This window comes from Synchiropus splendidus, chromosome 12 (genome assembly GCF_027744825.2).
Source record: "Synchiropus splendidus isolate RoL2022-P1 chromosome 12, RoL_Sspl_1.0, whole genome shotgun sequence".
NCBI lineage: Eukaryota > Metazoa > Chordata > Actinopteri > Syngnathiformes > Callionymidae > Synchiropus > Synchiropus splendidus.
The window spans coordinates 1,048,829-1,073,419 of record NC_071345.1 but is presented as its reverse complement, the minus strand read 5'-3'; the positions used below and the strand labels follow the sequence as shown (position 1 = coordinate 1,073,419).

Sequence of the window (24,591 nt, the reverse complement as noted above, 5' to 3'; positions counted from 1 at the left end):
GCAGGCTGGACCTGACAGACGGCCACACGTCCAGAAGATTTCAGCAGTGCAGTCCTGACGGCAGAGAAGTTCACTCGCTAAATGATTGTGATTGAACCCAGCGGCCTCAGAGGAAGCACTGACCGAGCTCGGACCATTAACCCGTGAGTCAGGCTTTTGGCTAGGAGGGCGCCTGGGCGTCCTCAACTGCAAAACATGAAAGAATAGACGCCCTGAATGTCCGATCATTAGTGCCTGTGTCACACCCTACCCGTTGGTCTCTGTGAAAATAATGTTTCTGCCCTGTAATTACGCAGAATATGATAGAAATCCGCCTATTCTCTGCCCTTTTGCAGCCGTAGCTTGGCCACCATGTTTGTTTATCGGCGTAATCTCGCGGTCATCCACATCTCTGTCTGACTCTGGTGACTGGAGGAAACCGAAGAAGGTCAAAACTTGAAACAACTGTTTACAAACAAACTCATAGCTTTTTTAATCATAGGAGTATTTTGGCGGAACCAGTTTCTGAGTCTATGGAGTTCAAACTGTAGAACAATTCTGACGGAAGGTGGTGGGTTTGTGGTTCCCTACAAGCTGTGGAGTGGATTAGGATCAGAGGGGAACATTTCCTCCAGATTCTGAATGTGAACTGAGGCAGGTATAAAGCAGGTGATCCAAGTCTTACAGGTGCTTGCCATGTAGACAAAGAACTAGCATGTCAGCATTCAAAAGTTTGCTGATCAACAGAATGTTTGCCAGCAAGCAGAGATCTAAATTGTCAATAACTGCTCCGGAAATCTCCAACAGCCAAAGTGAAGAAGACACCGCAGTGAAGCTGAGAGCAAAGAATGGCGGTCAGAATGAGTCAGATTCCGTTTAGACTCTTGTTTCATGACGCTACACTTTGAAGAACAACAATGACATTCAACAGACTCCGACTGCATTCAACATTCTGGGCCCAGGTTTCACGAAAGGCAGTGATGAATCAGGCCATCCATGGACTCTTCATTATCCAGTCACACAAAAACGTAAACAGTTTTAAAACATTGTCAGTCACGAACTTCAGAAACAATCATCCGTCCGTTATTAATCATCAAACACAACGGAGGCTGCTTAGACACTGGCATTGAAACATCATTAACTTACAAAATAATTAACTTATCAGAGAGAGGAATATAAACAATTTCCTTTTCCTCCTCGGCAACACACACAGGGTTGATGTGTGTGTGTGTGCAGCAGCCGAGCCATGAATCATATCATTATCATTAGGTTAAGCACCATCCAAGCCCAACGGCGGCGGAGCCTCCGTGGAGAAGCGCAGCTCCAAACGAGCCTGATTATTGTCGCCCAAATGAGAGTGATTAGTATTGATGTCTAAATGAGCCGGCGTTATTATTATTTTTATTATTCTGACGACGCTTCATTCACTTTTAATTCCACGGGCTGCCTCTTCCTGTCGCGGCGGTGAGCGTGACACTCTGCTGCATGACCCGGAGCAAGGTGGGACCGTCCGCAGCGGCCCGCCCACGATGAATCACCGTCTGGACAGGAAACGTTGCTGGCGTCGGTTAATGCAGTTCATCAAAGGGTTTGGACACACGCGCGCGCACACCTGCCGTGACAGCGGGTCTTGTCACAGCTAGAGACACTGTACAGCCGACGAAACCGGACTTGAACGTTTCCTCTGTTTGCACTCAAAAACATATTTGAAAATCAGCACCTAACTTCAATATTCTTAGTTTAATGACAGTTCACAAAGGGTTGGAGTTCAGTTTCAGTTCAGAACGGGTTTGTTGTGCGAGGACCCGAGCGCAGCTGAGGCACAAACACCGAGCCGCAGCTGGAGAAAACTAGCTTGACTCACCTGTTAGCCGCTTCGGCGCGTGCACATCGACGCTTGGCTCCGCGTGACGTGAGAAGACGGGACGCACATGAGGTCGCTCGCAGCGAACGAGTTGCATTAACCCGTTGCTAAACGCACACGGTGAATTTGCGCAAACACCGAGCACTGCGTAAAAAGCCAAAAGAAAGAAAACAACCGCGACTCAAACTTAAAACGGGCGCGCATGCGCAAAGCGATTACGTACACCGGCCAAAAAACGATACGATACTTGTGTTGACTTAAAATAAAATAGTTGCATTTTCTTGGAAGGTATATCTTAAAAACTTAAATATATGTATATATATATAAAAATTATTTTGAATATTGGTCACATGACTTTTACTTGTTAGCCTTGTCACGGCCCTATTTGCTTCTTCATCCCGTTTTGCTTCCAGGGCTCAGACCTATGACGTCATTTCCTGTCCGCGTGTTGGTATTTCAAGACGTCATTTACTGAGTATATACTAAAATTAACTGAGACCTCGTAGGCAAGATAGAAAACTGCATGCAAATTGCACAGAAAGATCCAATTATTTCTTCTGAAATCTTGTTAAAATATCCGAATTGTTGAATACAAGTCAAATGTAATGATATGTATGTATAAAATAAGGTTAAAATACAGTTAATACGTTGGCGTAGTACTTTAGTAATTCAAATTCTGCTTCTCTTGATGAAATACGAGTGTGTAGTCCGCATGCGCACATTGGTATTTCAAGACGTCATTTCCTGTCCACATGCGCACATGGGTGTAGCTGCTTGACCCATAAATTAGAATAAAATCATTACGCCACGCCTCACTACACACTCGTATTTCATCAAGAGAAGCAGACTTTAAATTACTAAAGTACTACGCCGACGTATTAACTGTATTTTAACCTTATTTTATATATATATGACTACATTTGACTTGTATTCAACAATTCGGATATTTGAACAAGATTTCAGATGAAGTAATTGGATCTTTCTGTGCAATTTGCATGCAGTTTTCTATCTTGCCTACGAGGTGTCAGTTAATATAAGTATATACTCAGTAAATTACGTCTTGAAATACCAATGTGCGCATGCGGACAGGAAATGACGTCATAAGCCTGAGCCCTGAAAGCAAAACGGGATGAAGAAGCAAATAGGGCAGTAACAAGTGTCCTCAGCCGCAGCGCTTGGTTCACCAGCAAAAACGTCCTCTTGCAACAAGTCTCGCCATCAATGGTTCTGGTTACACATCGTTCTGATTCCTCTGCTAAAAATAAGAGCAGTTTAAAAGTAAACATGTTTAGACGGCTAAACCAAAAGCAGAAAATATATATATAGCTAAACCAAATTATTTCTTAACATAACGTTTATCTATGGGCTTGCGTTAATTTTGAAACCATGTGATGGGAAACGGTTTGAGTGAATGTGCGTCCACTTTTGACCCTTTTCACTCAAGTTGCGTGCGAATACGTGTGAATACAGACCAGTGTTCTGAGTACTTCTAAACTGGCGTGAGCGATCGTGAGTCACGTGGCGGACGTTTGTGCATCCCAGCCGTGCTGTGTTTGACAGGTCATGTTCGCACATCAGACGCATTAATGTGAGGTGTGTTTCTGTCTGGGAGTCTGAGCGTGAGTTGGCTGACGTGCGCGCACGCCTGTGTGTGTGTGTGTCTGTTAAAATATGTCAGGCATCAAACACCAGCATGGGAGGAGAGAGAAGTCGAGGCGGCACTCAGCTGTCAGTCACTGCCAGTCAAGAACCCAAACTGAGTCAACACACGCTCAGCTGCCTCTCACACACACACACACACACACGTATATATAATCTCACATGTACAAATATGATCCCTCAGATCAAGCATCCATTCACTTCACACACTTCAGGATCTGGCTACGAGCTGGAAGCGCGCGCACACACGCACGCACGCACGCACACACACACACACACAACCACTGGTCTCATCCAGCCGCCAATCACTTTGACAGGGTAATTATGACGCGCAGTCAGAAGGCGCCGTGGGCGCAGAGGTGAGAGTTATTGATCTCACACTGGAGGACATTTATCAACGTCCAGCCGCTCGGCTCTGACAGGAAGCACAATCCACTTAGAGCGCTCAAACGGCTCAGGCGCGATCACGCAGCCACTCGGTGTGGCGGACGTCCGGGGTCAGAGGTCGAGCCCCGATTGTGTGTTGGTCACGAGTCTGCTCAGCCTGACGTGGCGTCGGTTGGTGGGATGAGACGTGTCAGAGGGAAGCGTCTTCCCCGATGAGGAGAAAGAGCTGAGCCAGAGGGCAACGCTCCTGTGGGTTTCTCCTCTCGCCTGTGGTGTCTCCTGACCTTGAGAACAAGAGCTTCCCTCTTGGAGAGAGAAGCTCAGTCATCCAGGAGGGACTCAGACGAGATCCCCCAGCTGCTCCTGGAGGAGACAGTCAGGACGTGAAGTGAGGAGGAGCATCTGCCAAGTCATCTCTCTGACCTGGGAACATCTCAAGATCCTCCAGTAGAGGGGAGCCTGGGCAACTTCACTTCAGCTGCTGCCCCTGCGACCTGAGATGATCATCACCCTCATCAACACCATGATGTTCAGTGAAGATAATTTTTCATTTTTTAATTTAAGATAATTCACTTTTAAAGCCAGTCAAGGTCACGAAAGGTCAACTCAGCTGTGGCACCGTCTCGTCAGGTGCTCACTGACCTGCTCGGACAGATCATCAGTATCATGGTTTCACTGCAAGCCGGAGCCACCGTGGACCGTTTGTTCTCTTCAATAATCATTTAGCAATTTTCTGGATCATAAAGAAACATTTCTGCCGTCATTTGGAGCAGCAGGTCGATGCCCCTGTCAGCTTCAGACGGGCCCGAGATGAGGAATGGCTGGCTGCATGGGGGAGTGCTGGAGAGAGAGAGAGAGAGAGATAGAGAGAGCGAGAGAGAGAGTGTGTGTGAGAGAGTGAGGGAGAGAGAGAGAGTGTGAGAGACAGAGTGAGGGCGAGAGAGAGTGTGAGAGAATGTGATAGAGCAAGTGTGTGAGAAAGACAGAGTGTGAGCGAGAGAGTGTGAGTGTGAGAAAGCGTGTGAGAGAGTGTGTGTGTGTGAGAGAGAGAGAGTGAGAGAGAGTGTGACCGTAGAGACTCAAAAGATGAGGTGGAAAAATACACGACACACCACTGAAAAACAGAACACAAAATGACACGTTTTAAACCTTTCACTCAAATAATACCCAGCCAAACGCAGCAGGCAAAACAAATATGAACAATCCCAAACTATGAACATGACCCACTGAGAAAGAACTTCAAAGCCGACAGAGGAAACCAAGGCACGCACAAGAAGAAAAACCAAAAAGTCAGAGCAAAACATATATCACACATGAAGAAGCGTGAGCCTCCCAACAGACATTTGAAAACACACACTGTAACACACAATGAGCCAACACAGGAGCACAGAAATACAAGGCTTGACACCTGAACCACTCACACACGAGGAAGACACGACAGAGGAAGCACGGTCGAGCCACGGAACCAAGCTTTCCTGCCATAAACGCAATGGAACGAAGGAAGGAAAACCAGCCAGAAGACACACAAGGCTTTGACTCAAAGCCGAAAATGAAACCCACACAACAAACACATGCAAGAACTGAACAAAAAGAGCACTGTCTTGTGGTTGTTGTGATTCATATTTGGTGTTCAGTCTCTTGCTGTGAGTCCAGCAGGTCGGTTCTCCCCTCCGCGGCTTCACGTCCGTCTTCATGAGGGATGGACGCCTTTACAGAGCCCTCTCCTCTCAGCGTGAGCCATCAGTCTTCGGGACACGACCATCGTGCTGAGTGAGGACCGCCGGACGTCCCCTCCGCCCCGGGACAAACACCCCCCCACCACCACCTTCATTTTTCTGCGGCGCCGCGCGCTCCTCCATCATTATTGGCGCAGGATTATCGATCGGCAGCTGGGATGCTAAATTAGCCGCGATTGGTCTCCGCGCGGCGTAAACTTGGGTGAAGTCCCGGCAGGTGCGCGGGAGAAACTTCACGGAGGTGACATCTTGGAGCAGGAGAGCACAGCCGCCGCACTTCATTTTTTTTAAACGCGGGCCCCGGGGCCGAGGGGACTAAAGAGAAGTCATTTGGCTTATCTTATCCCAGAGAGCTAGCAGCTGCTTTTTATTCTTTTTGTGAGCTCTTTTTTCTCATTTAGTCCAACAAAGATTGTCCTCCCAGATTGACCTTCCGGCTGCCTGCGGGCCCGTGCCCTCATGCCAGTAACTAGATAACACACTCGATCAGAGATTTGAGAAAATCATTGGGAAGGCAGTGGGGCTGATAGTGGCATCAATCCTAACCTGACACCCGGCTGGGTCAACCATTTATCTCCCCACACCGCCTCTGGTCACGACGGCGGCGGCCATCTTGCTTGGCTACATCCTTCTTTAATAACCTTGGCCACGTCTCTTGGATGGTGCCGTTTGCATCTGCCGCCGCAGAGATCAGCGTTTCACCGCGTGCTGAGGCTAATAAAAGGCTAAAGCTCGTTAGCGCGGGAGTTAATGGCGACTCGCCGTGGTTAATTCCCCGCGGCGTTTGACTTAAATGCTTCTATATTGGTGCGGAGCGCGGTCCCCACAGGCCTCCTGGTGCTCGCATCATTGTTTTTCACTTACTAACAATGAACTTGTGCTCGCGGCGCCTGAGGCATCCTCCCCGTGCCCCGCAGGATCATTAGGGCGGCGCACGCGACGCCATCCAGGCCGGCGGAGTGGCAACGTGTCCGAGGAGCGCGGCAGCGGCGGGGATGAGCGGGGAGGTTAAATGGGGCGTCATCAATCTCAATGAAGTGCAATTATTTTCCCACTTATTAATCATTGCTGGCTAATAGCTGGTGGCCACGCCGGCGCCGCCATTTGTCAAACTTAGCAGATTTCTGTAATTTTGTTTCCCCGCTCGCCCGGAATGTTTGTGCGAGCGCTGGCAGTTATCTATGGAGGCTGCAATAAGTCTGTGCCTCCCAGTGTCCAGCAGCCTGCCGCAGAACTAACTCAACTTCTGCCGCCTGAATGATTCTCTCATTGGGTCCTGGGCTCGCTGGTGCGGCGGGCGCTGGTGTGGACGGACGGACGGCCCCCGTCGCCAGCGGCCGGAACACATTATGACCACGCAACGCCGTCACGCAAAAAGATCTGCACAATAATGCAAACCCAACCCTGAACACAGAAGGAAAGAGAAGAGTCACAGACACACTCACATGGTTGTATTGCTATCCCTGTGGGGACATTGTGAGCTTTCTCATCGCCCTTTCCCCAGCCTCTCCCCCTTAACTTAACCCTCCTAAACACGTGGCTCACCTGAACCAGGACTCTGGACTGGCAAAAGGTCCCCACACACACGTACAAACAAGACGAAACACAACCGGCAAGTTGAGAAAAAACTCAAAACAAATGCAACACTGACTGAAGAAACACAGACCAGGCAACAGTAAAGTCAAGACAAAACAAACTCCAAAGCAAAATAACACACAGTTCACGCTTCACTGCAAATGAAGTCAATACACCAAATAAACAACACACACAATAACACAAGACATTTAGAAAGAAACACAACCCCAAAGTCAAAAACCACAAGCCAGAGGAGAAAACGCGAGCCAAACGCAACATGGAAATGGTCAACTCAAGAATAAAAAAACACAAGACAGAAGTCGCAACATTGGAGGGAAAACAACCCTCAAACACGGCAGCGTGCAAATGAACTCACAGCCACCAGGGGTGTCGTGGTCTTCCTCTGATCTGAGGGCCAGGCGTTGTTCTCCCCAGGGTGCTCCTCCTGCTCTTCTGTAGAAAACCCAGGTGAGAGTGGTCATCTCTCTCATAACTCAGAGCAAAAGCACCAAGCAAACAACAGCTGAAGCACGGAACACAAACAAGTCAAGGCAAAACCAAAGCAGAGACTCCAATATTCAGAACCACACAAGAACCAAATAAGAGAAAACACAGCTCGTCACAAGTGAATGAAGTGTAACTCTCAGAGTAGAAGCCACAAGACACAAAGCAGAAACCTCGCTGAAAGAAAACACAAGTGAAAAGCAGAAAATAGAAGAATCACCTGCAGTGAAGTACAAGCAGGAACCTCAAGACATTAAAACACAAACACCAAAGCTGAAAGTGCACCTCGTAAAAACATGCAGGAGGAAAAACACCACGAGAATGGACCCCGCAACAACACATGGAAACACACAGTGAAGTACAACAACAACACAAACACGGGGTCATGGAAAACACGTGGCAAAAGACAAGACTGGAAGCATGGAGCCATGAAGCCAGGGAGGAAGCAATAACAGAGAGAGGTCACACTTCAAGCTGACAACCTCAAGCCAAGTATGAGGAACGCAACCAACAGCTGACAACTAGACTAAAAGCATTACACAGCATTCAGAACACACAGAAGGAGGAGCAAAATGAAAAGAAGAAATTCCCCTCAAGCTGCCAGGGCACTGACCACTGCAGGCCAGGAAGCAGCGTGGCTGCCAGCCAAACTCACAGCAGGTCTTCTGAGAGAGAAAATCTCCGACACCACCTTGGACCACAGTCGACAGGGAACGACCGTTCGCCTCTTCGGTCGCAAGTGGGACGCTCCAGTGTGGACAGTGGTACTGTGGTCTTCAGACGGTGCACAGTGTGGGCCCACAACTCGCTCCTATCACATCCATAATTTGTCTTTAATTTTACTCGCCACTTTTGATGAACATTCAAATATGAGTCATCTTTACATCTTAAATATCAAAGATTGTTTGTTTTTCACGCTACCTCGCATTCGATGTTTTTTTTAAACAATAAAATCGGAGGGTTTGAACAGGAAATACATTCAAAAGGGAATCAATATTCCTGACTAAGATTCACGGTATAAAAGCACGTGTTTAATCGCTCGCAATTAAAGACCGTATTTTTCATTGTATTGTTATTTTTAATTCACAGAACTGCAGCGTGAATAAATGCATTTCACGTCAATCGCTTTCACGCAAGTGTCAAATCGTATTTTCCCGTCGACACTTTGGAATCGAGTGTGATGAACGTTGACTGACTGAAGCACCGAGTGCCGCGCGCGTCGCTGCGCTGGAGAGTCGCGTGCACTCAGTTGCTCTAATTGAATTATCTTACGGAGAGTCCGGACGGATAAAGGGTTACAGTGCGACATCTAGTGGCGGAAAGACGGATCGACATGCGTCACATGAGAAGCGAAACCAATGAATTCAATGTGCGATCAGGGAAGCTTCTGATCAGCTGAAAGGCTTTGACAGAAATTCACCATCTTCTCCAGAGAACCACGGTGGATGACGTCATCCCGGAAGGCCCTCAGTACAGGTGGAATCAGTGGTAGTTTACGTTAGAGGCATGACAATGAGTATAGCAAGTTTCTGCAGTTATACATCCAACAGCTCTATAAACACAACCTCAAAAGAGTTGAGTAGAAGGAGTAATAAGAAAAGTATTATTTGAAACGTGGAAGTAGAAGCTGTAGTAGTACTTCCTCGAGTATCTGCAATCACCAAGTTTCAGCATCAACGGTTAGCATTACTCAAATAGTAGTACTACTTGTTACAAGCAATGAAAACAGTAGTTGTAAGAGTAGCAGTATCAAGAGTGGTAGGAGAGGTGTGTAGAGGGCGGTGATAGTTGCGGAAGTGTAGATCAGGTAAGATGCAGTGGAAGTAATAGCAGTCATGCCGCTGTATTACTGTGAGTCACAGATGCAGTAGGGGAAAGAGAAAAGGGGGTAGCTGCAATAGTACAATAGTAGGTGAAGTACTCTCAGTGGTTAAAGAAGATGATGGCAGTGACCAGAAGAAAAGGTCACATGACTCCTCGAACCAGTGAACAAGCTGTGGTGACAGTCACGGGAGCAGAGGCAGAAGTTGTCCATCGATCTTGTATTTTCGTCTTCTCGTCGCTAGATGTCGCAGCTGTAATAGAAAGTAAAAACAATCTCAGAAATACTCGCGTATGAGAGTCCTGTAGTAGTTGTAGTAGTACGACTATGAGTAGCAGCAGTGCTGTAGCACCATCAGGTGTAACTTTTGGTGCAGTACTGTGGGCAGGTGTTGTTGTTACCGTGTAATAATACAGTCGTAGAAGTAGTAGTAGTTTTAACAGTACTGGTAGCAGTGTAAACTGTCACAGGACTCGTACGAGTAATGGCAGACGCTATGACTGCTGTAGTAAAATGAATTGTGGCAGTATCAGGCAGCTACAATACTTCAGGCGCAGATGTAAGAAGGGTGCTGGAGTGAGTAGTAATATCAACGGCAATAGTACACATTAAGAGCAAGAATTCATAATAGTAGTGATCCAGCAGGAACCAGAACAGCAGTAGTACCGGCAATAGTACAGAAGTGGTGACAGTAGTAGTAGAGTGTGTCACATCAGTGGCCGGAATACTACTGTAGAAGTAGGAGTAGCAGAGATCCAAGCACAGCCTGTGAGTCGCGAAGAAAGACACTTGAGTCGGTACTGACATGAACTGAGGAAGTAGTACAAGCAGGCAGTGGAGTAACTACCAGGACGCGTGTTTAGCGCCGCGGCTGGCCTGACAGTGCTGGCAGAAACGCTCTCTGCAGCAGACGCTCGAGGAGTGTGAAGAGAAGCAGCTAAAACAATGCACAAATGTCAGCAAACCCTTGGTGGCAATAGTGTCGGAGGAAGGCGTGCGGGCCGTGTGTTATTTGTACTCGCAGATGTTGTGGAGCCGCGGTCTCAGTAGTAGGAGAGTCGTTTCTGACGATGATGACGTCAACATGTTTGCCACTCGAGTTAACCCTGATACGGCAGCACAGGCTCCGCCCACTCCAGCAGGCCCCGCCCGAGAGCTGCCGACAGCAACGAAGACAAGCGCGGAACTGGGCGGAACCTGGACCATCCCGGGCGGGTCTGGCTATGGTCGACACTTCCCCGCGGCCCAGATGTCACACTGACTAACTTGGACCGGTCTCCGCTCGGACTCCGGGGCTGTTACGCAACTTGCAGGAGTGTTTTGGGATCAGTCGTGAGCTCGGACTTCCGGGTGTGTGTGTGTGTGTGTTTACCGCGGAACGGTCGTGACAGGCGCCAAACTGGATTCGTTATTGCCGACATGCACACGAGTGGACCTGCGCGGTCGTGGTTCTGACTGGACCCGGGGCAGATCCCGCTCCTCCATGGAGCTCCGGAGCAGATCCTGAGCCGCGAACACGATGAGTCAGGAGCCCGAGGTGATTTCCCTGACGGTGCCCAGCTTGGCCAGAGAAGCCCCGGGCGATGGCTACAGCGCAGCCGCCGGCGGGCTCCCAGCAGCGGGCACTTTCTGGCAGGACTCCGGGGTCGGAGGCGGAGGGCTCAGTCCGACCGGGATGAGCTGCCCGATGGAGCCCGGCGCAGGGCCACTCTCCCCGGGGAAGCCGCCCAAGAGCAGGCCGGTGACGGTGGCGTACGTGCTGAACGGAGACGCGAGCCAGCAGAATCCCGCCGAGAGCCTGGCCCTGCAGAGCCTGAGGGACGCGTGCGACGCGCTCGGCAGCCGCCTGGAGACCGTCAACTTCGGCAAGCTGGACTTCGGAGAGACCGCGGTGTTGGACCGCTTCTACAACGCAGGTGAGTCCGGGAACTTTGCGGACCCCGGGGTCCAGCCCACATAAACTTGTTTCCCCGAGTGTCACAGCTCGAATCGATTTGAATCCATCGACCGGTGCTCTTCGTCACGGTCCCAGGTCTTCCACAACCTTCACCCGTCTGTGGTGATGGAGCGGCGCCGCGTCTGCACAGGAGTGCTGGGTTTAAAAAAAACGATTTTCACACTCCGAATCGATTCGTAGGTCCAAAGATCGGATTCATTAATTGACGTTTTAACACATGTTCTCCGGGTGTCCAGTCCAAGTCCAAGCCCTTTGACGACCTTACGAGTCACGTGACGCGACATCACCCAGCGCTCCTTTCCAAGCCATCCACCGGGCCACAACAAATGAAACTCGAGCGAACTTTACCACTAGCGGGTAATTCTGCACGCTCTGTCTAAATAACTGAAGCGACTGCGGCTTCATTTGCAAAGATATGCGCCGTCTTCCGTCGTTGGAAACGAGGGCTTCAGGCGGCTGATGAAAGTCACAGAGTCACACTACGTTACGGTGTCTCAAACGTCTGTTATCCCAAACATGCACCAGTCAGTCAAAGAAAACGTGAAAAGTAAGCTTCAGTCAGCAGTCAGGGTGGGCATTACAAGTGATGCGTGGACATCTTCGCAATCTTACGCGAGTCTGACAACTCACTATATTGATGAGGAGTGAGACCTCTTGTCGTAGGTACTACAGACCACAGAGAGCTGTTCACATACTGCGCAATGACCGTCAGGTTGCTGTGAAGTCAGTCACCAGCACTCTGTTTACATTTTCACTGGCTGAGAATATCTTTTGTTCATTTTGATAATAACATAAAAATGCATTAGTTTTAAACAGCAGCATCTTTTGGGTGATTTTTTTCATGTCCTATTTCCAATAATGCACCAGTCACATCTGGAGTTCTGTGTCTGGATCTCTATGATCATTTACTGCCAGTCCTTCATTCATTTCCTGTTGACTGTCAATATGATACTAGTATCAATACGTTGCGTCACTTGTCATGTGATTATGGCAACAGCTCAGAAAATGGTTTAAATACTAACCTGAATCGAGATTGGATCGGATCGAATCGAATCGTGATAATCGATTCCAAGTCATGAGAATCGGAATCGAATCGATTCTTGAAATTAGAATCGATACCCAGCCCTACTGCACATTTTAACGTCGTTAAGTATCTCAGAAGTGATGGCAACAGTTTAGCACTTACCTTCTCCGGCAACCGAATGCGCTGCAGCCATGAAGACTTGTCAATATCCGGCTTTCTCCGTGTTTCATCTGAAATCTTGTTCAAATATCCGAATTGTTGAATACAAGTCAAATGTAGTGATATTTATATATATAAAATAAGGTTAAAATACAGTTAATACGTCGGCGTAGTACTTTAGTAATTCAAAGTCTGCTTCTCTTGATGAAATACGAGTGTGTAGTGAGGCGTGGCGTAATGACGTTGCTACTTTTATTCTAATTTATGGGTCAAACAGCTACACCCATGTGCGCATGCGGACAGGAAATGACGTCATAAGCCTAAGCCCTGGAAGCAAAACGGGATGAGGAAGCAAATAGGGCAGTGACAAGCGTTTCCAAACTCGTAATGAACAGGAAGCCCAAAGTTCTGCGAGCTCGGGTTCACCAACATCAACAGTCCGTGTGGCAACAAGCCAGAGTTCCCAGCTCTGCAGCCAAACTACAGTCAACATTCAACCCACAACTAGAATCAGTACACCAGGAGGCTTTGTAGAAGCCGGAAACTACTCCCAGATCTTTCGCTGATGGCGACATGAATAGTTTCAGCAGCCAGCGTTGCACCCGCAGATGGTTTTCATTTTTCTCATCACACGAAACATGAAAATATTAGCGGTTGCTTTAGTCTAATATAAGTAGCTCAAGGCTTGACACCGTCACAGTAGGTGTGCCAGTCAACATTTTCCCTGAAACATCGCAGTACGGTACTTGACTGTGTGATACCTTCACCTTCTTCTGCCACTTCTCTGGGGTCAGGTCACGGAGGCAGCATTCGGAGCAAGGAAGCCCAAACTTCCCGATCCGCACAAACCTCCTCCAGCTCTTCCCGGGGGATCCCGAGGCGTTCCCAGGCCAGACCGGAGACATCATCTCTCCAGCCAGTCCTGGGTCTTCCCCGGGGTCTCCTCCCGGTAGGACATGCCCGGAACACCTCCCCAGGGAGGCGTCCAGGGGGCATCCGGATCAGATGCCCGAGCCACCTCAGCTGGTTCCTCTGGATGTGGAGGAGCAGCGGCTCCACCCCGAGCTCCTCCCGGATGACCCAACTCCTCACCCCATCTCTAAGGGTGCGTTCAGCCACCCTGCGGAGGAAACTCATCTCAGCCGCTTGTATCCACCATCTCATCCTTTCGGTCATGACCCAAAGCTGGTGACCATAGGTGAGGGTGGGAACGTAGATGGATGGGTAAATCCAGAGCTTCGTCTTGTGACTCAGCTCCCTCTTCACCACGACGGTCCGATACAGTGACCGCGTCACTGCTACTTAAACTCCACGTCTTGGGGCAAGAACTCTCCACCGACCCGGAGAAAGCAAACCTCCTTATTCCGGTGGAGAACCATGGCCTCCGATCGACTGTGTGATAATGTCTTGATATTCTAGGTCGGCCATATGGATATTTATTCAATACGTAGATACGTGGATATGCTGCTGCATTTGTGATGTGTTTAATAGGAGCGTTTTCCTTCTCTACATTGGGCTTGTGTTGTTGACTGAGGGACTTGTTCAAGAGTCTGGACCGAGTTCATAACGCTGAACACGTTTTCATGCACAGAATCTGCTGCAGTGCATCTGATTTCCCCCTTGAAATGATGCTTGTGGACGATGCATTCAGGTGTGCTCAGGAAATGAGCTGATCCTGAGTGTTTGGCCGTCCTCCTCAGAACCAACGGCGTGTTGTCCAAATCAGCTGCTTTCTGTTGGCCCTCAAACCTCAGATGAGTTTCCAGCGACGTCGTTCCAGACTTTGTTATGCAACAAAACTTTCCAGCGTCGTCGCACGCCAGATGCTACACATGTAAACACCAGCGCTTCTGCGGTGGAAAGCTGAACTCGTGATGACACCGTTGCCTGTGAGCGAACGGTGGATGGAGGAGGCTGCAGAGGACGGTGCTTTTTCCACAAAGTCTTCGGCAAGTCCTGACACGCAAGGCGAGCAATGTCCCCTTTGACCCCGAGAGGCAGGCATGGCAGTGAGGTAATCACAGGTCAGAGGTCAGGAGGAGCGCTCGACACCTGGAGGAATCACTGGCAAACACTGGTCTGCTGGTGTGGAATGTTCCCATGGCTCAGTCGGGCAGTCGGTGGCACGATTCCCAGAACTGTGTTGTATCTGTCCAAACATGGAGAAGCTCTGTTGGCGCACATGAAGGCCGGGCTTTGGAAAGACCTCACTAACTCATCTGTCTTTGCGGCGCACAATTCCTTGCTTGTTCCGACATTTTCCACCGGAGTGCCGCTTGTCATTGTCCAGCGCTTCCAGCGGCTGTGTTTCCTTTGTTCTGCTGCTTTCTGTCGTCCTCCCACTGCTGGAGAGCGAGGACTCTCGGTGGGTCGTGAAGAGAGGCTGTCGCGTGGACACATGAAACAGTGTGTCTGCTGGGAGGAGGCCCCAGGGCAGAGCCAGGACACCTCAGTATTCCACTGAAGAGCTGAAGGCCTCCTTGTGCAGGCTGCTGCCCTCTCGAGCTCAGATAAGAGCTATCGAAACTAGCGTTCCAAGCGTGAACATCAGATGAAGAGTTCATTTGAGACGGGCTTCGCCACGCCCCTCCACTTGAAAGAAGCTTTTATGCTGGGAAAGCTGCGCCGTATCATGTGACTGAGATCAGATCGAAACATTGCTCACATGCCGCTCAACAACCTGCAACTTGTTGGCTGAGAGAAAAAGGAGGAAGTGAAGCCGAGCTTTCTCACAGTCCACGGGTCCGTCGCGGCTCGTCCTCTGGAACTGGAGTCCGGCCCCTCTGAGGCATCGCGCTCCCAGCCGGACCCTCGCCGAGCTGCTTCTGGTCCCATGACTGTATTTACAAGCAAACATTCCAGGCCTCTATGTGTGTGTGCACCTGGTTTAGCTGTACTTGTGGGAACATTTTGCCAGCCAATTTAAGGTTCAGTTTGAGGGTTGGAACTTGAACCTATCTGGGTTCCAGTCTGGTTCAGAGTCCTGGTTCAGGTGAGCCATGTGTTTTAGATGGTTAGGTTTAGGGGGAGAGGCTGGGGAAAGGGCGATGGCCCCCAAAGGGATAGCCAGACAAGCGTGTGTGTGCGCGTTGGTTCTGGATGAAGCCTCTCCACAGGGACTGATGGGACCATCACCGCCCCCTGTCGCGTGTTTGCGGGTGCTCGCCTGTTAACAGGTGGCACCTCGGCTACATGAGCACAGCGGTGCCTTCAGGGAACCCAGTGAAGCCCTAACCCGAGGTGCAGCTCCCTGTGTCGGAGCGTGATGTCGAGTGCTACGTTACATGTGGCGGAGAGGCGGCGAGGACAGAACGAGTCTCTGCCGCGTCGCCATGGTAACTGCATGGCTGATATTATGTAATGGATTTTGTGCCGCTGGTACCTGCCGGAGCCGTGAGCTGCTGTGAGAGTCAACATCGGGACACGTGACAGATCCGACCGGTTCTGAGGTCAACATTTGTTCTGCGCTTCAGCGTGAGGTGGAGTGCTTCTGCGCTCACACACACACACACACACACACACACACACACACACACACACACACACACACACACACACACACACACACACACACACACACACACACACACACACACACACACACACACACACACACACACACACACACACACACGTCAGCTGCAGGGACACACTCTCACACGTTAGAGGTTTGTTCCCATTTCGCTCATCATCCATGTTTTCCTCTCATATGTGCAGGCTATTTTTTTGAATTTTGCTTCACCCCTTTCTGCAGAATTTTCTATATTTCTATAATTTTCTATATTCTCTATATATGAGCTAAATAATTCCAGATCTTTCAGTGTGTTTATTTATTTTTATGGCCACTACCCACCGACGTTCAACCATTAAATTGGTCGCAGCTGAGTTTACTGGTCGACGAGTGACGTCATATTTAAGGTCCTCAGTCAGTGGTGAGGGTTCTGGCTGATGCGTTCTGGGCTGTGATTGGTGAACACACAATGTGACGTGACAGATGTGGCGCGCCACAGTCTGAGAGCGTCTGCTGTGAACGTACCTCTCTGGAGCTGCGGGGTGTGACCCGCCTCTGTGACCCGCAGACATCGCGGTGGTGGAGATGACCGACGCCTTCCGCCAGCCGTCCCTCTTCTACCACCTGGGGGTGCGAGAGAGCTTCTGCATGGCCAACAACATCATCCTGTACTGCGACACCAACTCTGACTCCATCCAGTCGCTGCAGGTGAGTCCATAGCGCCAGGTCACCTGACCAAACACATGACTCAGCAAATCCAAATAGCAGAATTAACTTAATAATATACAATCTATTATATATATATATATATATATATATATATTACATAAAAATTGCATTTCCTGTTATGCAGGATGTGTCTAATTCAATCACGAGACTGATGTTGCGGCTGTTAATCTGTGATAATCCCGGGAATGGTGGGAGCGGAAGTGCCGCATCATGAAACTCTCCAATAACCGGAGTGCAGACTTATTTTAGAACGGCCTGGCGCTGTTCACCGGGAACCTCTCGGAGCTGAGCGTGTAGCCTCCAGGACGTGGTCCTCTGAATCACCGTGCAGCTTCCAAACATCCTGGTACTGACACGGACGTTACATAAACCTGACACTAGCGCCGTGAATCATCCGCGGTTGGCAGCAGGTTGTTAAAAAGAGAAAAAGCTAGGTTCACGGCCAAACACATTTTTGCTGACTCATGCTCTGGCAACAAAATCGGAGAGAGAATTTAAATTTAGCAGACGATGTAGCAGCACTCTTCTTCTGCTGACTGAGCAGCGCTGAGCGTGACGCGGCTGCACGCCAAGTCAAAAGCGAGATCCCACGCCAGGTCGCATGCACATCACAAGCTAGGTAGCACGCTCGGTCGCAAGCTAGGTAGCACGCTCGGTCGCAAGCTAGGTAGCACACCACGTCACAAGCTAGGTAGCACACCAGGTCACAAGCCAGGTCGCAAGCTAGGTAGCACGCCAGGTCGTACGCCAGGTCACAAGCTAGGTAGCACGCCAGGTCGCAAGCTAGGTAGCACGCCACGTCGTACGCCAGGTCACAAGCTAGGTAGCACACCAGGTCGCACACCAGTCACACACCATGAACAGTGCCACCTGGTGTGGCACCTGGTGCTCATGGCTGCAACTGTATCAAGACAGGTGTGGTGGCGCAGAGCTAACGGTTGTGTCTTCTTCCCTGCAGGAGATCATCTGCCAGAAGAACACTGTGAGTTCACTCCTCCGTGTCTCGTGTCGCTCACAGGTTTGGCGAAGTCTTGCACGACTCTGTGCACTGATGTTGGCTCCTCAGTTTGACTAGCAAAGTCTGCAACATTCAAATCAGCTGAGAGCAGCGACAGAAAGGAAGCGGCGCAGGGAAGCGTTTACGGTCGAACATCTCGACAGCAGCGCTGACCAGAGAGGCCATGTTTGCTCCTGCAGGGAGATGCTAACTGAGCTGGTCGTCTCTCTCACTTCCTTCCACCCGGGTAGAGACGCTGCGGACATGTGTGTCTGAGCAGCAGAACTGACTGCACGTCTGGTGTGTGTGTGTGGCGGCCAGATCTCTGACTCGCAGAGCAGCGTGTGTGTGAGCTGATAATGACTCTGAGAGAGAGCAAGGTCCCTGATCTCCGGCGCGCCCTCGCTGTCCTCCGCCTGCTGCACTTCAGCAGTTTCGTTCTCCTGCTGAAGTGTGGAGAAAGTCAGCTGAAGCGGTCAGAGAGAGACCAGCTTTGGTTTGTCAGAAATAGTTTTGTTTGTGCGCTCAGTGATGCCGTGCATGTGCTTGTTTTTGTGCATCCAAATGTGTGATGTGCGACTTGAAAGTGTGAAATTGTATGTGTGTGTTACACGTGTGTGGAGTGAAGCAGAGTGGAACCAGTGTGTGTGTGTGTTTGTGTGTGTCTGCGTGCATGCACGTGCAGAGGGAACATGAAGTACCAATACCTGGAACTGCCAAGTGACGGTTGCTATTCAAATGCCGATGATGTCATCGCTGGGCAGCAGGAAGTGGAGCAGAGTCAAGTCACTTCCTGATCTGAGACTCCAGCTCCTCCCTGTTGTCAGTGCAGTGAGGGGCTGTCGCCATGGTCCCAGCACATGCAACATTGTGACCCCCTGCTGTGTCCTCAGAGCTGCTCGGCCAACTACACCTTCATCCCCTACATGGTGACGCCGCACAGCAAGGTGTACTGCTGCGACGGCAGCCTGATGAAGGGCCTGACCCAGCTGATGCAGCCCAGCCTGGAGGTGCTGCTGGGCCCGCTCTGCCTGCCGCTGCTGGAGCGCTTCATCCAGCTGCTGAAGGTGTCAGAGGGAAACTCGCAGTGAGTTGGCAACGCACCTTTGAAGCCATCTTCCACCTGAACACTTCAGTGTGGTGTAGAATGACGAAGATGGTTTCATTCATTTGAAGTCAGGAAATGTTACAGCAATACAATTCTGAAAAATAATACTTCCCACAGTTTTTCTCCCAAACTATAAATATCCCTACTGTAAAAACAACTTCAAATCTAAGTTAATGGAGTTCATTTGTCGACAAATTTCTAAAACTGTACATGTACTGTACATCAATGTAGAACCACAACCACATGAGTAAAGGTTATTAATGACCAAAAGTGTCCAGGTTTCACGTTATGATAACCTGCCGGACCAGACCTGGGCCACACGTGGCCTGGAAGAGATCAAAGTAATTTCTTTCAAATGGATCATAGCAAGACTTTTGAGGGAGCCTCTGACAGTCTCAGTCAGTCGCCCAGGAGCTGGACTCTGATCCATTTACAGCACGTCCCGCTTTTACTTTGCTCTGAAACCGACTCAAACGCTTGTCCTGTTGCAGCCAGTACTTTCGTGAAACCATCCTGAGCGAGATCCGCAAGGCCCGCGAGCTCTACACCGGGATGGAGCTGGCTGCCGAGCTGAACCGGATCCAGCAGCGCCTGGACAACGTGGAGTGTTTGTCTGTGGACATCGTCATCAACCTGCTGCTGACGTACCGAGACATACAGGTCAGAGCGGCAGACCACTTGCTGGCGAGTTAGTGAGGCAGGAGCTTGGAAGGGCTCGGTGTCGTAAGCTTTAAAAGGTCACCAGAGGTCAGCGAGAGGGGTGTCCCTCATCAGATCCTGCAAGACCTCCTCTTCCTCCGGGTCCATTCTGGCCCACCTTGGTCCGTCATGTTTGGCGGGATTTGACAGTCAGCGTCGCAGCTAGAGGTCATGTTCCTCTTTCTCTGCAGGACTACGAGTCTATCATCAAACTGGTAGAGACCCTGGAGAAGCTGCCCACCTTTGACCCCATGGCTCACCCCCACGTCAAGTTCCACTACGCCTTCGCTCTGAATCGGTAGGTTTGGACGACGCACCAGGAAGTGAGATGTGCTGAGTCAGGCTCCAGTGGTGCCGGCGGAGGAACCTGGTCTTCACCACCGTGTTTGTGCTCATCTTCTCAGGCGGAATGTGCCCGGGGACAGACAGAAGGCTCTGGACATCATGCTCCCCCTGGTGGAGGGCGAGGACCAGGTGGCGTCGGACATCTACTGCCTGGTGGGACGGATCTACAAGGACATGTTCCTGGAGTCTCACTTCACGGACACTCAGAGTCGAGACAGCGGCACGCTGTGGTGAGTCTCTCGCCGAGGAGGTCTGCCTGAGGACACCGAGGGGTGAAAGGTCATAGCAGCTGCAGGGAGCCTAGCCTAGCCGATGACACGTTTGAGTGTGAGCTCCAAACCCCTGGGAGTCCTTCACAGAGCAGAAGCATTGGACGCTCTTGGACCCGACTCCAGTCGGCAAAGATGCGGCAGCTTCGAAGCCTCTCCACGCTACGGTGCCTTTGTGGTCACTGACTGGACTGACTCCCACAGTCTTCCTGTCATGGCTGCTCATGTCTTCAGTCGGTTAAGAATCCCCCTTAAGTGGCGCTGCTTGTTTGGACGAAGCTGTCTGTTCTCAGGAAGGCCAGTGTCTCTGCGACTAGCATCAGTGGTCCGGGCTTCGTGGTTCCGTTCTCATTTGAAGTGCTTCTCCTTCCTGTGAAACTGTTGATCTACACTTCCATTTTCTTTCGTTTGAGGTGCCTGCTGAGGTCTGAGGTCCAGCCAACAACAAGTGCCTTCATGGCCGCAGCTAAGTGGCTGCTGAGAGAAATCCATGACTCATGCTGTGTTGAATTCACGCTGCTGTAAACAGGAAGTTGTAGTTGATCAAAAATATCACGGTGAATCTCCACGGCTGTTAGCGTGAGACAGCTAATGCGTAACTGTCAGGTTTAAGACAGGCTAGCTTGTCGTCCAGTCAGGGCGATTTACGCGACAGAGCTAAATCAGAAGTGTGAAAATGGCGGGTGCAGTTGTGTTAGCGGGGCATCATAGCTAGCTTCATTCGCGTGGCGTCGGGGAATGGGCTGTTTTCCGTCTCAGTTTGAGACGTTATGGACGCGAGGAAAATCACCGTAACGGACACCACTTAAAACGCTAAGAAGGTCATGTGACCTCTTAACAAGTCCGTCTCACCGCTGCCTGTTCTTCTTCCAAGCTGTGGAATCAGCTTCCTGGAACCAGCTGCTATTTTCAGGCAGGAGAGAGAGAGTGTGCTAGAGAGCTGGCAGCGGCGGGTGATGGCTGTCACCCCCTCCTCCTCCTCATCAGCCGATTACTCATTAGATAGATTCACGTGGTGAGAGGGGACTCGCAGCTTGGGCTCAGCTCAATATGGCTGCGGCTGGAATCCATCCAGGAAGCTGCTGGTCGTCGTCTGCTGTTTGGTATCAATAAAGTTTTGCTGTCTGCGGCAGGTTCAGGCGCGGGTTCGAGTCGGAGCCCACGCTGCACTCAGGCATCAACTACGCCGTGCTGCTGCTGGCCGCCGGGCAGCAGTTCGAGACTTCCTTCGAGCTTCGCAAAGTGGGTGAGTTTTCATGCCGAACTCCGGCGCCCTCTGGTGGCCCTGAGCTCTGGTGAGTCTGGCGTCCTGCAGGGGTGAAGCTGAGCAGCCTGCTGGGGAAGAAGGGCAGCCTGGACAAGCTGCAGAGCTACTGGGACGTGGGCTTCTTCCTGGGCGCCAGCATCCTGGCCCGCGACAACACCCGGGTCGTCCAGGCCTCCGAGAAGCTCTTCAAGCTCAAAGCGCCCGTCTGGTGAGAGTCAAGGCCGAGGCTCCCCCTCGCCCAGACCGCACTCTGAACCTTGCTGCTCCGCAGGTACCTGCGCTCCCTGGTGGAGACCATCCTCATCTACCAGCACTTCACCAAGCCCAGCACAGAGCAGCCGGCGCCCAAGCAGGAGCTGGTGGACTTCTGGATGGACTTCCTGGTGGAGGCCACCAAGAAGGACGTGTCGTCGGTCAGATTCCCGGTAACCACCGCCACCCACTCGCCCGAAAAACAGAGATCACCCTCAGCTGAGCTGCGCTGCGCTGGTCTCCCCAGGTTCTGATTCTGGAGCCCACCAAGATCTACCAGCCGTCGTACCTGTCCATCAACAAGGACGTGGACGACAACACCGTCTCCATCTGGCATGTTGCTCCCGACGACAAGGTGATCCATTGATGTCTGTCACATGATCAGGACCCTCAATATTCAGGTGGCTTCACTGGAGGTCAAAGGAGATCAGCATGAAATACTGAAGTGTCTCCAACTTTAGATGAAGTATTCAAAATAAACTTCATATATGTTCTTCTTAGTATATTTTCAGTTATAATAGAACATGTATAAAAGTAACATTTAATAGTTATATTAAAACCAGCAGAAAATATTAGAAAAATATTAATATATATAATATGCAGCTAAATCTGCATATTTGCGTCAGATGGTGGAACTAGCACTGGTTTAAGATGCGTGTCATGCAGATAAATGAAAGCTATTTCTCTGGCGTCTCATGGTCTCGCCGCTCGTGTCGTGGGCTCCACCTGGGACCTTCAGCGTGACGTTGAGTCAAGTGTCCCTTTCATTCCATTGAGCCGATGTTTTCTCTTCGCTGCAGCAACAGGGGATTCACGAGTGGAACTTCAGCGCCACCTCTGTTCGCGGTGTCAGGTCAGTGAAGGCTCTCAAGATGGTCACAGGTTGAGGATTCCCGATCAGAACCTCTGGAGTGCCGTCGCTGCTCATGTCAGTTGTTGCTAGGAAACCACTCGGCCTGCAGCCGCAGCACCAGCTCACTCCAGAAGAGACTCCAGTCCGAAATCCGCTTCTGTTTTGGTGACGGACTCCCGTGAAATGTCTGGAAACCTTTCAGATGTTTTCCGTATTTTATTGAGTTCATGTAATTTACAGGAGATGATATCAAAGATAATCCAGTTTTGAGGGGTCAGTTACTGCTGTGGTGTCCCACCTGCAGTTTGCGTCTCTGTGCAGCATCTCCAAGTTCGACGAGCGCAGCGCCTTCCTCTACGTGCTCCACAACGCAGAGGACTTCCAGATCTACTTCTGCACGGAGATGCACTGCAGGAGGTGAGGCCCAGTCCGACTCTCAGTCTGGTTCTCCTGGGAAGCCACCGTGTCCTGTGGTGTCCTGCAAGGCTCCTTTTCAGCGCCTTCTTTCCTTGGCTTTCTCCGTTGCTCCTTCCCTCTTTCTCCTGTTCTTCGGCGTCACTGGGCTGAGCCGTAGCCGTGTGCTCGTGAACTCCTCAGGGCCGAGGTGACTTGCTGCGTGTTGCGCCTTGTTAGGTCCTCACACGGTTTTGTTCCTGATGAATGTGTGTGTGGACCTGTGACTCTCTCACGCTGTGAGTCACGGCTGCTGTTGTCATGGCGCCGTGAGGAGCAGCTGCTGAGGTGTTTGAGTGGGAGCGCGTGTCCACACGTGACGGCGGTGTGTTCTCTCTCCGGAGCTCAACGAAGGTCAGGAGAAGGTTCGAGTGTTTGTGGAAGAACAGTGACTCAGCACGACCACTCGTCCTGCCACCGTGAGACGGACTTGTTTCCAGACGTCAATCGAGTGTTTGACCCAGCCGTCCACTCGTGACCTGCAGCTCTTCTCTCCTTGTTTAGCTTGACCTGAGGACTTCTCTCCTCTCGACTCGTTTGACTGAGTCTGGGAGCTGACTCAAGGCCTCTAGTCAATGACCCGAGACAATGGTCTGCCGACTTGACACTTTGCACAAGTCCAGATGGTAGTGTCCCACCTTCAGCTGAGACCTACCTGAGGACCTGTCTCCACACCTGTTGCTCTACCTCATGACCTGTCTTCACTCAGGGCTGCTTGTATTTCTCAGACTCACGACTTTGAAATAGGTTCCAGACTCGACTTGACTAGGAGCATATCTCCTTGAGACTTGACCGTGCATAGGACTTGTCCACAGCTTCCTGTCATGTGTCTGACAGTATTCAGAAAAGAGTCAACACTTTCATGACTTGTGTTAGTGGTTTGTTTATCACTAGGGACCAGAGCAAAGACATGGTTGTTTCGTACCTCAAGACTAGCTCGACTCGGACTTGTCTTGTCAGACCTGCTTCCTTTGCCTCAAGTTTTGACTTGTGAGCTGAGTGTCCTCTTACAAAAATGACTCAGGTCTTTCCTTGCATGAATTTAGAGACCTGTGACTTGGTCAATGACTTGGGTAACGAGTGAGACTCGCTCCATGTGTCGTGCAGATTCTGTGATCTGGTCAACAGCATCACCGAGGAGGCCTGGAGGGGCCCGGAGGAGGGTGACTGTGACAACGACGCCTTGGAGGTCAGTGCCAGAGGTCAGAGGGTTCACTTTCTGTTTGAGTCCACGAGAGAAAGGCAGTTGGGATTCTTCTGTTCCGGCAGTACGACTACGAGTACGACGAGCACGGCGAGCGGGTGGTTCTGGGCAAAGGCACGTTCGGCGTGGTGTACGCGGGTCGTGACCTGAGCAACCAGGTCCGCCTGGCCATCAAGGAGATCCCAGAGAGGGACAGCAGGTGGGGCTAGTGAGCGCCGGCGCAGTCAGGTGACCTCAC

The 24,591-nt window shown here is 50.7% G+C and overlaps 1 protein-coding gene and 2 long non-coding RNA genes across 8 annotated transcripts in view; 1 reads left to right on the top strand and 2 right to left on the bottom strand.

Moving 5' to 3' along the window:
* Nucleotides 1-2,004, bottom strand: part of LOC128767857 (uncharacterized) — a 31,588-nt gene extending 29,584 nt beyond the window's left edge. Inside the window, exon 1 of the long non-coding RNA XR_008416183.1 lies at nucleotides 1,844-2,004. This is a non-coding gene — a long non-coding RNA (uncharacterized LOC128767857). The remainder of the gene's footprint in view (nucleotides 1-1,843) is intronic.
* Nucleotides 2,005-4,462: 2,458 nt separating this feature from the next.
* The window catches only part of LOC128767856 (uncharacterized), a 25,498-nt gene continuing 5,369 nt past the window's right edge, over nucleotides 4,463-24,591 (bottom strand). For 2 of the 3 annotated variants that reach the window (XR_008416181.1, XR_008416180.1), the window contains exons 2-6: nucleotides 22,133-22,253; nucleotides 18,611-18,964; nucleotides 16,703-16,908; nucleotides 7,577-9,779; nucleotides 4,463-4,729 (exon numbers count right to left, since the gene is read on the bottom strand). This is a non-coding gene — a long non-coding RNA (uncharacterized LOC128767856). The remainder of the gene's footprint in view (nucleotides 4,730-7,576; nucleotides 9,780-16,702; nucleotides 16,909-18,610; nucleotides 18,965-22,132; nucleotides 22,254-24,591) is intronic. The other variant, XR_008416182.1, reaches the window with a different exon arrangement.
* map3k5 (mitogen-activated protein kinase kinase kinase 5) overlaps nucleotides 10,672-24,591 on the top strand; it is an 18,880-nt gene continuing 4,960 nt past the window's right edge. For 2 of the 4 annotated variants that reach the window (XM_053880126.1, XM_053880127.1), the window contains exons 1-15: nucleotides 10,672-11,442; nucleotides 16,746-16,885; nucleotides 17,865-17,888; nucleotides 18,797-18,990; nucleotides 19,503-19,671; nucleotides 19,902-20,008; nucleotides 20,115-20,285; nucleotides 21,458-21,570; nucleotides 21,640-21,799; nucleotides 21,863-22,016; nucleotides 22,091-22,198; nucleotides 22,644-22,696; nucleotides 23,018-23,113; nucleotides 24,257-24,338; nucleotides 24,419-24,552. In XM_053880126.1, coding sequence (XP_053736101.1) covers nucleotides 11,046-11,442; nucleotides 16,746-16,885; nucleotides 17,865-17,888; nucleotides 18,797-18,990; nucleotides 19,503-19,671; nucleotides 19,902-20,008; nucleotides 20,115-20,285; nucleotides 21,458-21,570; nucleotides 21,640-21,799; nucleotides 21,863-22,016; nucleotides 22,091-22,198; nucleotides 22,644-22,696; nucleotides 23,018-23,113; nucleotides 24,257-24,338; nucleotides 24,419-24,552 — 2,102 coding nt within the window. In that variant the 5' untranslated portion in view covers nucleotides 10,672-11,045. The remainder of the gene's footprint in view (nucleotides 11,443-16,745; nucleotides 16,886-17,864; nucleotides 17,889-18,796; nucleotides 18,991-19,502; nucleotides 19,672-19,901; nucleotides 20,009-20,114; nucleotides 20,286-21,457; nucleotides 21,571-21,639; nucleotides 21,800-21,862; nucleotides 22,017-22,090; nucleotides 22,199-22,643; nucleotides 22,697-23,017; nucleotides 23,114-24,256; nucleotides 24,339-24,418; nucleotides 24,553-24,591) is intronic. The other 2 variants (XM_053880125.1, XM_053880124.1) reach the window with 2 other exon arrangements.